This window comes from Centrocercus urophasianus, unplaced genomic scaffold (assembly GCF_019232065.1).
Source record: "Centrocercus urophasianus isolate 14NV4802_14NV808 unplaced genomic scaffold, USGS_Curo_1.0 seq_2, whole genome shotgun sequence".
Classification (NCBI taxonomy): domain Eukaryota; kingdom Metazoa; phylum Chordata; class Aves; order Galliformes; family Phasianidae; genus Centrocercus; species Centrocercus urophasianus.
The window spans coordinates 15604778-15621336 of record NW_024884755.1 but is presented as its reverse complement, the minus strand read 5'-3'; the positions used below and the strand labels follow the sequence as shown (position 1 = coordinate 15621336).

Sequence of the window (16559 nt, the reverse complement as noted above, 5' to 3'; positions counted from 1 at the left end):
CTGTGAATTCCTCAGCTTGGGCAGTCATCACTCCTCAGAATCACAACTGTCAACAACAGCAGTGGTTACCTATCACTATTCTAAGAATGCATGCATGAAGAAATGATAAGAAACCTCTTCTTGCATATGAAAGAGTGGTTTCCGTAACCCCTCAGTGTTCTTGGAGCCACATGAGAGAAAGCCTGGAAAGCGCACAAATAATCATCAACTAGCCCAGCCTACAGTGAAATTAGAGCCAATGAGAAAAGCCAGAAGAGGGACAAGTTGAAAATTAACTATTTGGTTAGTGCTCTCTCCAGGCAAGAAAGGGTGCTCTCAATCTTTTTTTTTACAAATAGGTCTGGAGATCCCTTGAACCTGTTATGCCCAGAGCATTTTTTTTTTCCTCTTTTCACATTGACAGGTTGCTAGATTCTGGAAGGTTCCTGGGGCTGTTTGACTAACAGAAGATTTGGAGTGCTAAGGAGATAATGATGAATAGCATAAAGGCAAACAGCCTGGGACGTTTATTCAAGCAGTTGAAAACAGTCTGGAGTTCGCCTTCAGCGCCAGCACGAAGCTGCAGCTTGGCCACCTGCACTCCCAAAAACAGGAATGAGGCATGTAAGTATCTCATGTTGTTAAAATAGTGCTGGATGCCTGCATGTGGTGGTGCAAAGATTGCAGGTGTAGCTGATGCTCTTATTTGTTGGCTACAAAAAAAAAGGGGAATTTTTTAGAATGTCATTGAAAGGTTAAGGAAAGAAGTGAATGGGAGTGAAAGTAATACAGAAATACCTTGCCAAACTGCCTGATTGCTTTCCATGTGCTGGATTTATTTGTTGTTATTTGTGCTGTAGCAGCGTTAGTGGGTTGTTTGTGATTTTAACTTGTAGCTACAATGAAGATACAGACTTCACAATGCAAGGCTTTAACGAGTTACAATCAAATCTGGATTTGCACAGTGGATTTGAAATGGCTTTGAATTCAATAGGCACTGCAGTGTTAGATGTTGAAAATGAGGCCTACTGGAAAAGCTAACCACAAAGCCTGTGTATAGGAGATCTATAATAAATGACTTCCTTGGGTGCAATATACCCATAACTGCAAATGCCAAAGATTTAGTTGTTTAAAATGATGATCAACTTATCTAAGTGGGATTTGTGTTGAGGCCAGTCAGAGATTGCCTGTTTGCTCAAGTGAATATAATTGGAGCAATAGTGAAGAATAACTTTTTACATCTACCAAGTCCCTTTGTTTCCAGTATTTTTTTTCCTCAGTAAATGTATTTAGCTTATTAGTTTTTCTCCAGAACAGTTGTATCTCTCCTTGAAAACCACGATGTGATTCTCATCTATTATTTCTTTTTTTACTGACTTGGAATTGTTTGGTGGAGTCAGAAGGCAAAGCACAGGAAGGCTGAGATCTGAGATGTGTGAATTGTTTGGGGGTTATCCCATGATCCATAGGAACCCAACAGGGAGCTGGATGATGCCATGTTTTTTCCTGTGGGCACTTGTCCATTGGAAACTGCGCTGAGAAACCAAAGCTCACTTCATGCTAACAGACATTCCTGGAAGAGATCATACGAGGCTGTTTCATCCCGAGGCCACTCTGCTATTAAACTAACTGCAGATCCTATCTGGCTTCGCTCACGTTCCTCTTCGGTTTGAGACAGATGTTATTTATTACTGAAATCTTTCTCTATTCCTTGACATCCATGCAGGAAATGCCAAAAACAAACTGATTCAGAAAAATACCATCTTTGGAATGGTTGGTTTTGGCTGCCAGGGAATAGATATTAGCTCTGAAAAAGTTAGCCTGTGTGTTTCTCCATCTGGTGGCTAGACCACATACATAACATGCATTGAAAGCAAAATGCACATTCAGTTAAACTCTGCTATGTACAGAAATAGCACAAGCAGCCAGATCAGCAACAAAGACTTGATTAAAGAAGTGGCCCATATTTTGAAGCTTGGCAAAAACTGGACTATTTAGTACTGTCTTCAGTGTAAAGTTGATCTTTCCCATTTCACTGTTATCCTAAAATTCATCTTCTACCTTTCTTTTTGTACCATTCCCATTCACAGAAGCAGTCTCTTGCCAAGCTGGGTGGTGATGCTCAGACTTTAGCTATGATAACACAGATTCAACCATTCAAAAACTGCTGCTTCCCAGTGCCATTTTCTGGATTCCCATTGTGACCTCCCAAAAGCACAAACAGAATTCCTGCAATTCACTGAGGAAGCAATGTTAGAAACTATTCTGAGGACCACAGGATGTATGTCAGAATATCCAGTGACACGCAGTACCATAGTGGCTACCTGTAGAAAGCTCTGTGTATCTTCCAACAATACATGCAGATAAAGGGTTTCAAGCACCTTCTAATGCAATAAAGGAGTTGCTTCATCCTAATAATCACTGCCAGAAAAAAGAAAAGAAAAAAAAAAAGAACCTGAAGGACTTCTTTCTTTCTCACTCTTTGAGAAGGTAAGAAGTTCTGTTTTAAATCATTGTCCGAATACAGCAATGACACACGATCCAGGTGTGCCATCTCCAGGACAGCACACACTATTGCAGTAACTGTACACAAACTGTCCACGAGACAGATTAAGTCCTTCCCATACAGCATTGCTAAACCCTGTGCATAATTTTAGCAAATGTTTTTATACAGCAAAGATAAAGCCCCTATTTACTTTACCTTGCCAACTAAAATTACCTTCTTATCTGGACTTAGCCTCAACCACTGCCTTCTCATCCAGGCTCCTATCTCTGCCAAACATTCTGGAAGCAGAGAAAAAAGCTCAGCATTTCACAATCTGCTGCTGCTTTCCTGTTGAGCTTAAGAGTGCTCTGTCAGTTGCATCCGTTTGATAAAAAGCATTGGGCTGTTTATCAATAAACTGGTCTACATCACAGTCCAACTCTGACATCAATTCAGCAGAACTTTCAACACCTTGTCACGATGGACCACAGCCAACCAGCGCCATTATCGTCCAAAATCTTGATTCATACTGAAAACCTCAAAGAAATCAACCTATCTTGGATTTCCTCTCGAACGTTCAATCCAAGTGGCTGAAGCAGAGCCACGGTCCTTTAAAGTTTGTATGTTTATTTTTCTAATTCCGAATGTGTTGCTATGGAAAGCACAATGTAAGAAAAAAGAACATATTTCTTTCAAATGGGTGCGGTTTCCTAACTGCTCCCACAGCCCTGTCCTCCTTGTTTTACTTCAGAGCAGAGTGAAGCTTGTTCAAAAGGCCCTTTGGAAACAAAGGGCTTTATTCAACAGGCCTTTTATTTTAATTTTTGAAGTTTAAAACATGCATCAATAATAAAGTCCACTGAAGCTGACACTTCCTTGTGGTTGGAGATGATGATCTTGAAGGTTTTATCCAACCTGAGCAATTCTATGATTCTGTGATTCCTCATTTTAACTTGACAACCTTCCAAACTAATTTTTGTCCTCTTTCTTCTAATTTTTTATCCCTTATACGGGAACTTTTAGCCCCTCTGCTCCTCCCCCCCGTCCCCCCCCCCCCCCCCGAATACTTAATACTTGAACTCTTTGAAAGGGTAGATAACAGCAGGGCAAGGGGAAATGGTTTGAAGTTGGAGGAGGGAAGGTTTAGGTTGGATGTCAGGGGGAAGTTCTTTACTATGAGAGTGGTGAGGTGCTGGAACAGCTGCCCAGACAGGCTGTGATGCCCCGTCCATCCCTGGAGGTGTTCAAGGCCAGGTTGGATGGGGCCCTGGGCAGCCTGGGCTGCTGTGAAATGGGGAGGTTGGCAGCCCTGCATGCAGGGGGGGTTGGAGCTTCGTGATCCTTGAGGTCCCTTCCAGCCCAAGCCATTCTATGATTCCATGATTAAGGGGATTTCAGGTAACTGTAAGCTATTCTACATTTGGTAAACAATGAAAAAAGTTTTGTCTCTTTAAATCAAGCTTACATTAGAGCAAACTGACAGTGAACCCTTTCATTTGACTGAATCGATTCTGGATTATGTTTTACCATACAGCTGTTGCTTTCAAGATGTTTTCTTGGAAACTGTTATAAATAACAAAAATCACATTAGTATAAGCAAGCTGTATTTGAGTTTGGATCTTTACTCACACCTTCAATCTTCTGATGATACATCCGTGCTAATTGAACTTCCTGACAAGTAGTCCAAATGGATCTGTTGAAGCATCCATAGCTGCAATGAATGACAGAGAACAACTCGCAGCATGGAGCAGTGGTGCCATTCTATCCACCTCACTTGGGAAAAAAGAGCAGTGCCTCCAAGTGCTATGAAACTAAATGAAGCACTGCTGTGTGTGTCTGGAAGGTTTTAGAGAAAACAAATTGCTTCTAATAGGTCTTTCTTCATGGGTAACTTGCAAGATGTCATCGCTGTTCTGTTACAGCATTTGACTGTTCTGACAGCACCATGGATCTGCCCATAACAAAGGAAAAAATAAACTAGACCCATCCTCAACGATCATAGATGAGGTCAGTGTGCAGACTGCACGGTAACTTAATTCTCACAGTAGCTCTTAATTGGCCCGTTTGAAAACTGATCTGTTAAGTAAGGTTTTTATTTGCTTCCCACATTGGTTCTGTATCTCTTTCTGTTACCCCTTAGGCCAGTTGCCAGGTTCCTAGACAAGTTCTTAGTCAGAAAGCACAGTCACTTCAGGATCAACAGAGGGTGTAACTGAGACCCTCTATACGGTCCAGAAAGGTCATGATATCAAAAAACATTGGAGCCAAGCTATTGCAGTTCTCATAGCTGTCATTCTCTCCAGCATGAGAGCTGTGCCTGTCTGGAGAAAAGCACCTCTAACTGGGACATGGGCATGGAGAAGTTCTGTTTATGAAATGGCCCAGAAAGGAGTGATTTGGGCCATCCTTCTGAATGCTGGGAACAAGGTTTAGGGCTTATGTTTCTTTTTGCAGCTAGTTCTTGTGTTTTTCTGCAGTTTCCAAAGCAAAGGAAAACAGCACCTTGAGAAGGAAAAGGGTTTTGTGTAATGAAAGGCTCAAGCTTTATCGAGATGCATGTTCAGTAAGAAATAGCATGTGCATGTAAGCTGGATGCACGTACTGTGAATGACTCAGAAGGGAAACAAACGTGTTGTGGGGCAAAGTCATTTCCCTGCAGCTTTGCAGCTTTGCAGCCAGTTGTTTCCACAAACCTACGCTGTAAGAACTTCTCTCTGGTTGTGGTTCAGCCCGCAAGAACTGACTCACTCTATTCAGTTTAGTAGCTCTATAATAGGCTTTTAGAGATCCTTGCAGGATCGAATCCCTAAAAGGCTTTGACAAAGTTTGGTCATCTTCATGCTTCTCAGTGTAAAGACGACTGAGTTGAATTGGGAGGCTTATTTTTCACTTAGAGAAAAGTGGGCATGCAGGGCCACCAACCTCCACATTTCACAGCAGCCCAGGCTGCCCAGGGCCCCATCCAACCTGGCCTTGAACACCTCCAGGGATGGACGGGGCATCACTGCCTCTCTGGGCAGCTGTTCCAGCACCTCACCACTCTCATAGCAAAGAATTTCCCCCTGCTGTCCAACCTAAACCTTCCCTCCTTCAACTTGAAACCATTTCCCCTTGTCCTGCTGTTACCTACCCTTCCAAAAAGCAAGAATTCAAGGCAAGCATTCATTGCACTTGCAATTGAATCCTACCACCAGAAGAAATGACTGCATTTAAAGGGAGGCGTATTGAGGGGAGAGGAAGTAAAAGGAGATTTGGGTGTAATGAATCCTGCCATCCATATGAGATCCCATGCTGTCTGCTGACCCATCCCATGGCTGTGCAGTCACTGGAAGCAAACAGCTCTGCAGATTTCAACTCAGGAGCCTTCAAGCTTCAGATGGTGAAGGGCCTGGAGCATCTCTCCTATGAAGAAAGGCTGAGTGAACTGGGTCTGTTCAGCCTTGAGAAAAGATGACTGAGAGGGGACCTGATCCAGGTCCGTAAGTATCTAAGGTGTGGGGGGCAGAATGGTGAGGCCGGACTCTTTTCAGTGGTGAGTGGAGACAGGACAAGGGGAAATGGCCGGAAACTGCAGCACAGGAAGTTCTGCACCAATGTGCGCAAGAACTTCTTTACGGTGAGGTGACGGAGCACTGGAACAGGCTGCCCAGGGAGGTGGTGGAGTCTCCTGCTCTGGAGATGTTCAGGACCTGCCTGGATGCTGACCTGTGCGACCTGATGTAGGGAACCTGCTTTGGCAGGGGGATTGGACTCCATGAGCTCTAGAGGTCCTTCCAACCCCTACAATTCTGTAATTCTGTGAAGTGATGATTGGAGATTCGTGATCCTTGAGGTCCCTTCCGATCCTTGCCGTTCCGTGATCGTGTGTGTTTGATTCTGCGATGAGACGCTGTGGGTGCAACGTTGTAAAGCGGAGCTGATCCCAGCTGGGTACGTGAGGTGACAGCAAGCGTGAATCAGCCTGACTGCGTGAAACGGACAAGAAATGCCTGTAGGGAGACGTCCCTTAAAGCAGGGAGGCGCTTGGGAGCGCAGCGTCGCCCTCAGCTCTCCCGCCCCTCGGGGCGCCATGGCGGCGGGCGGGGCCGTGCGGTGAGCGGCGGAGCTGCGCGATGCTCCCGCTGCTGCTGCGCCGGGCCGCGGCCGCTGCCTCGTGGCGGGGAAAGCGGCGCTGCAGCCTGGGCGCCTGCTGCTCGTATCGCCTGCGGAACGCCCGTGAGTGCCGCTGCGGGATGCGGGGCGGTGGGTTTGGAGATCTTTGTGGTGAGGGGAGAGAATTCCACGGAGAGCTTCTGCCCGGGGGGCTCAGCCTGAGGCTGCTGGTATCGAGCAGAGCCGTGCGGAGGAAGCTGCGGGGATGTGGGGAGGTGCTGGCAAAGCTACAAAGCGGAGCTGCCTTGAAGTCCATTTAGAAAACAATCTTCTAACGATCAAGAGGGGCAGTTTCTTTGATGGGCGTTTTGCAAGTGCCTCTAGAGGAGCTTCCCCACAGCCGTGAGTCAGACTGCTGTTCTTCCCTGCGTAGCTGACTCACACAAGTGGAATTTTTTGGGTGCAGTCTTGTTTTTGTTTATTATTGTGATGAACAATTTTACTTTCCTATGCACCTGCTAACTTAAATGATCGTTCGCAGTCAATATTTCAATTTGCCGTTCGTTGCCAGAAAGTCGTTAGTCTGTAATTAGTTCTGTAATTAGTTCTGTAATTGTGCATCAGAGCCAAACTTTCTCCTTTACCTTCCAGTGCATCCGCTTTGGCAGAGCCCCCTTACAATTCCCGGGGGCAGTCGACAGTCTCCTATCAACATCCAGTGGAGAGACAGCGTCTACGACCCCGTCCTGAAGCCTCTGAAGATCAGCTATGACCCAACAACGTGTCTTCACATCTGGAACAACGGGTATTCGTTCCTGGTGGAGTTTGATGATTCTGCTGATAAATCGAGTAAGCAAAGCTGGGAATATAAACAGCAAAGATGTTTGCGAGAGTGGATGGTGATAGGAACAAGGGAATGGTTTTAAACTGAGACAGGGGAGGTTTAGGTTGGATATTAGGAGGAAGGCTTTCAGCCAGAGGGTGGTGAGGCACTGGCACAGGTTGCCCAAGGAGGCTGTGGATGCCCCAGCCCTGCAGGCGTTCAAGGCCAGGCTGGATGTGGCTCTGGGCAGCCTGGGCTGCTGGTTGGTGACCTGCACACAGCAGGGGTTTGGAACTGGATGAGCGTTGTGGTACTTTTCAACCCAGGCCATTCTGTGCTTCTATGAAAGATCTACTTTGCATGCTGTGAAAAGCTCTTGTTTATTCACAGTGTAAATGTTGAAAAGGAGCATGTGGTGAATGCTTCATCTGAACGCTGATTTTCAGTGGTGGGAATTGTAGTTACTAAAGTTATATCTGGGACTCACTGTTACCACTTCTACCATTAACGCGACCATTGTACGCATATTCTGTGTTGTAGGGTGAGACTTATTTTTGCTGCCAAAGCCTTAATGCCCTGCCTTTTCATAGGGTATCATAATACTACCACTTTGCTTAAGTGGGTCAATCTTCAGTCATATGTGCATGTATCTAATTACCTTTAAATAAGGTTTTATCATTAAACTTTAATAACCTACTGCTTCTCTTTTGCAATGTAAACAGATATATTTGATGCATTTGAAGTAATCAGTGGCAAAGTTGCTTTCAGTTGGAAAGCATGCATACTGTGGTGGCAATGCTAAGTCACAACTTGAAGCAGTGATTGAGCACCTGGTAGGAAGGCAGGGCCAGCCCAGGGGAGCTCAGGTGCATGCAATGAACCTGTGTGATGGAAGGGCTGGAGCCAGGATCCAACCCTTCCCATTCCTCATTTAAGGGTTGGTAATGGAGGTGAGGGTATCTCTCTAGAGATCTGTGCATACCTGGGGCCTTCCAAAGCTAAGAAACTTCTTTCCTTTGTTTCTGTGTTTGTGGCTGTTGTGTTTGGGCTTATCCTCACCTGTTGCAGCCTAGGACTTTGCTACCTTGCTATTATTGCTGTGCTTCCCATCGTGTTATAATGTTACACATACTTATCTCAATATGCTTTTAAAGAGTTAAATAATACTGAGCTGCTACTGCATGGAGCAGGTGTTTGTGTTCCTTTTGTTTTAGCATAAGCAGGAGGCTGCATGCAGAATCCAGTTAAGAATTCTAGCAGTTTGTTAGGAATGAGCACTCTGACCTGAGCAGCCAATTTTTTTTATATGCTCAATAGAGTCAAGTGATTTGAAGTGATGAGACTGCTAACCAAATTACAGACTTCCTGTTGGTCGTTCCTTCTGAAAATTCAGTTTACCAAAGTATATTGTTATTTGGAAAGGACATTGCATAAGGGTAGGTGAGCTGGTGGTGGTTGGTCAGGGATGTTGAGAACCATCTGATTCATGTCAGTTATTCAGCTTGTTTTGGAGGAGAACACAAGAGGGACCCTGGGCAAATCTGAACCTGGTGGATTCGAGGCATTAATCTTTGAGATGACTGCTTACTGTGAGAAATGCTGAAACTTCTTAAAGGATTTCACAGCATTCTTGGGAACGAAGCATTTCTGGTTGATATTTGGAAGGAGGCTGATAAACAGTGTGGGTTTTTTGTCTGGTTGTTTTTTACTGTTGACAGCTGTTCACCTAGGAAACGTTCTTGCCCTTGTTCATTTCAGGGCCTGTGGGTTGGTTTGTTTTTATTCTTTAGAGCTGTTCATCCAGGAAACGTTTTTTCCTTGTTCATTTCAGGGCTTTCCTATATGATAAATAAACTGTTTTTACAGTACAGACTGCGATTTCATTAACGAGAAGAGAGCTTATGATGGAAACTCTCTAACAAGCTCATCAGTGATTTTAGCCTACTGATTTTGGCTGTGTTTCACTTTTAATTTGTCTTTTGTTTACATAAAGGCAAGCATGAGATGGAAATAGTCAATTAAAGGGGTGCTGGCCTTTTTGAGGCTCAGTATTCACAGAGCATCACAGCTCTCAACGATCTCTTCTGTTTCATTTCCAAGACTGAAAGCTCGAGGTAAATCTTTGTGAGCTTTCTCACTGCCTTTCTGTGGATGACTGCCTTTTCATCTTCATCATCTTCCTTGAATTGAAGTCAGTTAAAGGTGATGATGGCTGTTGGAGGGTAGTATTTGGTGATGGAAGTACATAATGAATGACAAACAACATCCATGGGGTGTTGCTGTGTATGTGATCTGATTTCCAAGTGTCTGCATCTCTCACTTGACTTTCTGTATACTGTTGTTGTTTTTCATTTGTTTTCTTTCTGCCAGCTTATGTCTAACAGTAATAGTAGTCCAGAGAAGGAAGGTTTTGAGTAAATCTAGAAAACAGCAACAAAAAAAATTGAAATGGAACTTGTAGGCATGCATCCAAGATAGGCAAAAAAAGCCCAACTCCTTGAGATGAGGCAAAAAAAAAAAGCTTTGGCAAAAGATGAAGGCAGTGCTGCAGTGGGGTGTTTGCTTTTGAGCAGGGCAGGATGAAGTTTCTTTCCTGCCACTTTCTTCTGTCTGCTGGTTTTCTACACGTGTATTCCTAACTTGTGAGCAAACATTCAATCAAGAGTGATTATTCACATGAATGTAATTAGTTGTGGGTTTGCATCTTTGTATAGTCAGGAATGAATACAGAAGTGCTGCATTGGCAGTGCAGGCCTTGCCTTCTTCCCATCCCTGAAACTTGTTGTACTTCATCATGGTTTTCTTAATGATAGCCAGTTTGGTATTTATCCTAATTGCTCAGCAGCTGTGGATTAAGTTTAATGTCGATATGCATTGCTTGTTTTATCTCTTCTCTGCTTGTAATGAAAGAGCACTTAGAACTAAAAAACTGCTGATAAGCTTTCAGTCCCTCTTGTTTCTTTTCTATTTGGCATTAAACTGATTAACTTCTTTCCAGAAGTAGTGTTGGGTTTTGTAGTTTATGTGGTGGTTTGCTGTGAAATCGAAGCACGCTGTACAGTAAAGCAGAGAATGGGCAAAGTGGTCTCTATAGCAATGCATTTGTTATTAGCCCCCCTGGAAGTAATTATGAGCTCTAACTTTAAGCTGCCTTGATGTAATAACAAGCAGGAAGGCTTTGCAAGATATTCCTGGTTCAGTTAGTATGAAATGAATGAAAACCAGTGTATGCAGGAAACCAGGCCTCAAGTTTTCATTGATGTATTTACCAAATCAAGGATGGCTTTCTGATCTCAGGGCAGCAGGCTGAATGTTTACTCCTGGCTAAAAGTGCTTTGTGGCTCCCAGAAGCAGAGAGTTTCACTCAGGCAGTCTGCTTTTGCGTACTTGTGAAGCAGAAAGGAGTTGCATGAAGACTCTATTCAGCTTATCTTCGATTTGACACACATTATTCGGACTGCAGGGGAAAAACAGTGATGTGTGAGGGCAGTTTTGTCCTAACAGTGTGATTTGTAGAGGTAACCGAGGGATAAGAGGATGTTTCAGCAAGATACTTGATCCAAATGACTTTTCTTTGGGTGAATTTGTGCTGCTTGTCTGGACAATTCCAAACCATGCTTGTTAATGTGGATGTCTTGCTTTGGTTTTTTTCAGTCATTGTTGGAGGTCCCTTGGAAAACCAGTACAGATTGAAGCAGTTCCACTTCCACTGGGGAGCCATCAACGAATGGGGATCAGAACACACAGTTGACAGTAAATTCTACCCAGCAGAGGTATGAGGAAAAGCCTGAACAGTGCAGATAACAGAGGCTGCACCTTGGGCTGTCTGCGTGAACTGTCAAGCCTCTAGAAAGAGCTGTATTTGTTTGTTTGTTTCTTTAAAAAAGCAGCTTATTTATGAGTAAGTTCATATTGACTGTATTTTCTGAAGGAGGATGTGGGATTGAAGGAAGCATTGGCCCCTGTCTGAAAGTTTCAGAGAGATTTTCTTCTCCCTGAATGCCCACAGAGGAAGCTGCAGACGAGCCAATGGTAGGCAGTGAAGAATCATTGCTATTCCAGCTCCGTCAGGAGGCAGTGGCACAAATCCCTTGTCTGTCCTCCTTTGAAAGGGGAAAAGGGATCATAAATAGGCTCTGTAACAGTCAGAGCAGGTGTCTGTAAAGGTAAAATACACAACTCACTTCTGTTTGCCTTGAAAAAGTGCTGCACTCCTGAGCTGCAGTGAACTGAGTTCATGTGGGCTGTGGGATCTGTTGAGGGTGCAGTGGGTGCAGTACATCTCAGCTGCTGCTTAGCACACCTCCAAATCTCCCAATCCTTAATGCTTGTAAAGCACCTTGTTTGTTATTACTACACACTTAAAAACTAAACGTATACCAAATATTGTTTTTTTTTTTTCTCAATGTATAAAGAGAAACTGGAAGACTATTTAGTTCTCTTGCACGTATCTGTGACTTGAGATCTGGCAGCACTCAGCTTGTATGCAGTAACTCCCATGTGAGCCTGCAGTCCTGCCTGATGTTGCAAAGTTATTTCCAATTACTAACATAAAGCAGCTTGTATGTTTCTTATTTCTGTGGAAGTGTAATGGTTATCGTGATGGCTTTATTTTCTGTTTTTAACTCTTATGAAATCACTAAAGTGGCAAAATTCCCCTGGTTAGTTAAGTACTGAGGCAGCAAGGGAGTCAATAAGGAGGATGGGGGCCAAGGGGGCGAAACAGATGAAGTTGCTCAGGGTGGGTGGTATAACAGCAGTAAACATGATTATACACCAGAAATGGAGTACTTCAAAGGTGATTTCTTTTTTTTCCCTAAGAAAACTTCTCTCCTACTACTGTGTTCATAATGATGTCAGTCAGCTTTGTGAGATGCTTGTTAGTAGCAAGGCTGTGACTGGGTGCTCAGACTGGGTAGGCTGGCTGTTATACACAAAACCCTTCAGGAGGATGCAAGTATTAAGCTGTAAGCAGCACTAAGGCAGCTTGTATTACATGCAGGATTAAGTTCCTTATCAGAATAACATCTTCCAACTGTGCTTTGGTTTTGTGGCCTCTGATTTCTGTGGTAGTTCACTGCAGCATTGCAAATTGCAAAGAACCAAACGCAGTGAAGATGAGAAGTCAAGCTTCTTGCTGTTGTTGCTGTGTGTGTTGATGTCTCACTGATTCATGTTTCAGCTGCATTTAGTACATTGGAATGCTGTGGTGTACCCAACTTTTGAAGAAGCTGTGATGGAAGGTGATGGCTTGGCTGTAATTGGAGTCTTTTTGAAGGTACTTTGGTATAACAAGCTCTAATGGTTTAGATTTATTTTGGTAAAGCTCTTTTAGTGCAAAATATCTCTAGGTGGCTTTTTGTTTGTCTGAAAGCTGTTAAGGTAGATAGGTGGGATGTTGGCTTCATATTCTCTCTTGGTCATCTTTTACAGCTAGGAGCACATCACGAAGGGCTGCAGACATTGGTGGATGCCTTGCCAGCAATTAAACACAAGGTGAGTGTTTTTACATATCCCACCAGTTATCATTCAGCACAGCCAGCAGTCGTTCAACAGAAATAATGCTTTGGGCATGGGTAAGTTCTAATAAATGTTATGTGTCAGTAAGGGGTCTGATGGGCACATAGAGTAAATTATTGACTGTACTGCAGATAAAATGCTGTATTTCAAGGAGGAGATTGTACACACTTCAAGCTTTCCAAATGATGAGAAAAAGAAATGATGTTCTGGAGATTTTACCCTCTTTCAAGGGGATACAATACGTGTGCAGAAAATGAGTTTCTCATAATGACTGCTATCTCACTTGCTGCAGTGTGTTGTTCCTTTCCATGCTCTTCTTGTGCCTGCTCAATAACTGCTTCTGCCTCAAACCCACCTTAATGATCTTGGACAAGTTTGAGGTTTTCAATTACTACTTCATGTAGATTCTTACTAATACAGCACAATTTTACATTTGCAGTATTTCATCTCATTGTTAAGATCTCTTTAAACATTGTCTTTTTTTTTTTTTTTGCCCTGTCAAATTGCAAGCTTTAAAACGAGTTATTTCTGGGTTTTAGGACACTGTTATTGAGTTTGATGTCTTCGACCCCTCCTGCCTGTTACCTCCATGCCCTGATTACTGGACATATGCAGGCTCTTTGACCACTCCCCCACTTACTGAATCAGTCACGTGGATTATTAAGAAGCAGCCAATAGAGGTTGATGAGAATCAGGTAAGTCTCTTGCTGATATTTAATACCACACGTCTGCCTGCTGCTGTGGAGGAAAAGAAGCACAGAAGCAGCTGCTCCACACCTGGTATTTTGTTTTGGGGTATCCTGATCTCAACCACAGGTAGTGCTGGGAGGCTGAAGACCTCAACAGTTCAAGGTGTGTGCCTTGTGGAGGCAGCCTCCCCGTACAGAGTTTCATCCTGACTTCTGGTAACAAAGCCTTGTGCTGGAAACCACAGCCTGAAAACTTACAAGGTTGTTTACTAAAACACTGCATCGTTTTTCTCTTTGCCATTCTGCTCTCCTTCGCATGACAGGGAGGGAGAAAGAAGGGGCAGTTTTTGTGACACTCTGAACTCTGACCATTTGTGCATATCCCTGATAGTGTGTTCACTTGCACGGAAGTCTTGCAGAAGCTGCAAGGGCTGTTCCTCCCCCTGGGCAGGCTCTGAGGGGGCAGGAGGAATGGTGGCTCTGAGTCCTGGATTCTCTCCTTTGCCTCTGTAGACGTGTCTGCTCACTACTTGGCTGTATTGTCCTTGAGGTTTTTTATTTTTAATTTCCTTTTTAAGGACAGAGGTTTCAGCAGAGGTTGGTTCAGGTGGTTGGCAGTCTGCTGATCCCAGCCCTGACTTATTTCGTGCTCTTTGCTGCTTATTATTGCAGTATTTTGTTGTACAGTGTGATGTTACTCCTTGGTATGAAATAGATACAGGGAGAAGTGAAAAATGGTCAGGAGAGCTGATCAGAATTGGACAAAATACTGATTCTTAAGAGAACTTCTGCATGCAGCTAGACCATCTGGGAAGTTAAACTTGAGGCACATATTAATGGTGAAGAATAGGCATATACACAATCTTAATATTTTAGTTCTGTAAGGGAGCAGAATGGGAAGAAAGCAAGGAAAAATGAATGCATACTTTTCCTGCAGTTCAAACTTCTATACATTTTGTTGGTTCTTCTCTCATTCTCTCATGGCACAGAAGGTCTTAATTGCTTAGCATTGTTGTGCCCTTTGTGAGGACCAAACATCTGATGTGCTGCATGGCTTCAGTCTGCAGTTATAAACCATTGAGGACAAAAACCATGTAGGTGGTTGCAGGTTGGGATTGCTTTTTTTTTTTTCCTTGAGCATCAGTATAGGAATGTCTGTATAAGAAAACCAAACTCCAGGAAGGGGTTTGGAATTCCAGGAGCTAAACTGGCCATTTCTCATTCTCAGCTGGAGGCGTTTCGGATGCTGCTCTTTACTTCAGATGGTGAAGAAGAGAAGAGGATGGTGGACAACTTTCGCCCCCTTCAGCCATTAATGAACAGAACTGTCCGCTCGTCCTTCCAGAGCAGGCATCTCTTAGACATGGAAGCACAATACTCGGACCACGCTCAGCAGATCAGGCCGTAGATGGCCCATGGAATGTCAGTGCAGATTGTAGTAACTGGGTTTACCTTACTCTGTAATGATTCCTCCTTTTTTGCAGGATGTTTATGCCATGCAGTTTCACAGACAGCTGATTTCGGTTCTGAGAGTCAGTTGAGCTTCAGTAGAGAGGCTGTGTGTATTTTAATTTGTTTTTTTTTAATACAGACTCTTAACAAATTGCTCACTTAAAAGCAGGGATCAGTGAGGAATTCTTTTGAAAGTTAAAGGCAAAGTAATGCAGGAGATCTTTTCTCTTTCTGCCTTCTGAGTTGTTCTGTGCCTCTTCATAACTCCTCCAGTGATTTGCTTAAATTAATAATTCCAACATGTTAACAAGCAGGAGGTGTGAAGAAGTGAAGTCTGTTAAGGTCCTTTGTGGAACTTTTGGAGGTTTGAGGCTAGAACTGTCTTCTGCAGTCACACATGTAGAGGTGTTTTAACTTTGTCCTTTTTTAAAACAACAACAAATGGTGCATAGGATGATGAGGAAAAAAAAAAAGCATTGGCTGAGTGACCCATGTTTATAATGGATGTAATGTAAGTCTGCCTTATCTGTACTGCAAACCAGAAGACTTTGCAAAACCTTACAGGAAATGTCCACAAATCCCATTCTACAAATTCTGGCTTTGATACTCATGGAATGGTAGATGAGTGTGGACAAAACACAGCAGTCAGATGCTTGATTTTTATTTCTTTTCAGCAGTTTGTAGAGCACCAGTGCAATCTTCCCAATGTTTTGTCTGAAGCTGAACTTCTGTTCTTGGGAGTTACCCACCCTCATGGTTACTGGGACCATGTTGTTCTATATGGCACCTTATGGTAACACAGACCAGTGGTGGTTGGAACTCAGTTGTGGACCAGACAAAATTGTTTTAAGTTACCAGCTGTGGAGCTGTATACTGAAGTGATGGTCCAATTGCCACAAACAGTGCCTACCTCTGAAGTATGCTACTAGCCATAACTTTCTCTAGTGCACCTTTCTGAATGACTTCTTATGCTTTGCTGTGCTTAGTAGTGTGCTTGTGCACGAACTCACCTATGGAACCTGTGATCTCGTTTGTTCTGATGAGCAGTTCTGGGTGTGTGCTCATGAGACAATCTTCATGGAGTCATAGAATGGCTTGGGTTAGAAGAGACCTCGAGGATCACGAAGCTCTGACCCCCCTGCTGCTTGCAGGGCTGCCAACCTCCATATCTAACACTAGACCAGGCTGCCCAATCTGGATTGATTGTATTTCATGTATATTTTTAGAGGATGCATTTCTTGATCCTCTCCTGCCATTAAGCAGTCAGCAGTTGCTGGTGTCATTCAGGACTCATGATGCCAGGAGACCAGCTTGTCAGTGACGTATTCACATCTTTGGAATCAATACTTTCCCACTCCAAGTGTTCACTTTAGAAGCACTTTAACACTTTTCACCATGACTCTTAATGATTTCAAAGCGTTTGAATATTTTTCCTTAACCAATTAAATCCGTGCCTTTGCTTCCTCAATATCTCTACCTCACACTTCTGTTACATTTCAGCAGCTGTGCCTTTCTCCTC

The 16559-nt window shown here is 43.5% G+C and overlaps 1 protein-coding gene across 1 annotated transcript; it reads left to right on the top strand.

The window, feature by feature from the left end:
* The first annotated feature begins 282 nt into the window (after window positions 1-282).
* On the top strand, window positions 283-15624 carry CA5A (carbonic anhydrase 5A). The gene is made up of 7 exons (XM_042821550.1): window positions 283-603; window positions 7208-7405; window positions 11034-11152; window positions 12562-12657; window positions 12813-12875; window positions 13439-13594; window positions 14817-15624. Exons 1-7 carry the CDS (start codon window positions 471-473, stop codon window positions 14994-14996), a joined length of 945 nt encoding a protein of 314 aa, XP_042677484.1. The 5' UTR covers window positions 283-470; the 3' UTR covers window positions 14997-15624.
* The last annotated feature ends 935 nt before the right edge of the window (window positions 15625-16559 follow it).

Coding starts and splice junctions, on each gene's coding strand:
- CA5A (XM_042821550.1), top strand. CDS start 471: ATGATGAATAGCATAAAGGCAAACAGCCTGGGACGTTTATTCAAGCAG. Junction 12,876..13,438: donor TGCCAGCAATTAAACACAAG/GTGAGTGTTTTT, acceptor TCTGGGTTTTAG/GACACTGTTATTGAGTTTGA. Junction 13,595..14,816: donor TAGAGGTTGATGAGAATCAG/GTAAGTCTCTTG, acceptor TCTCATTCTCAG/CTGGAGGCGTTTCGGATGCT.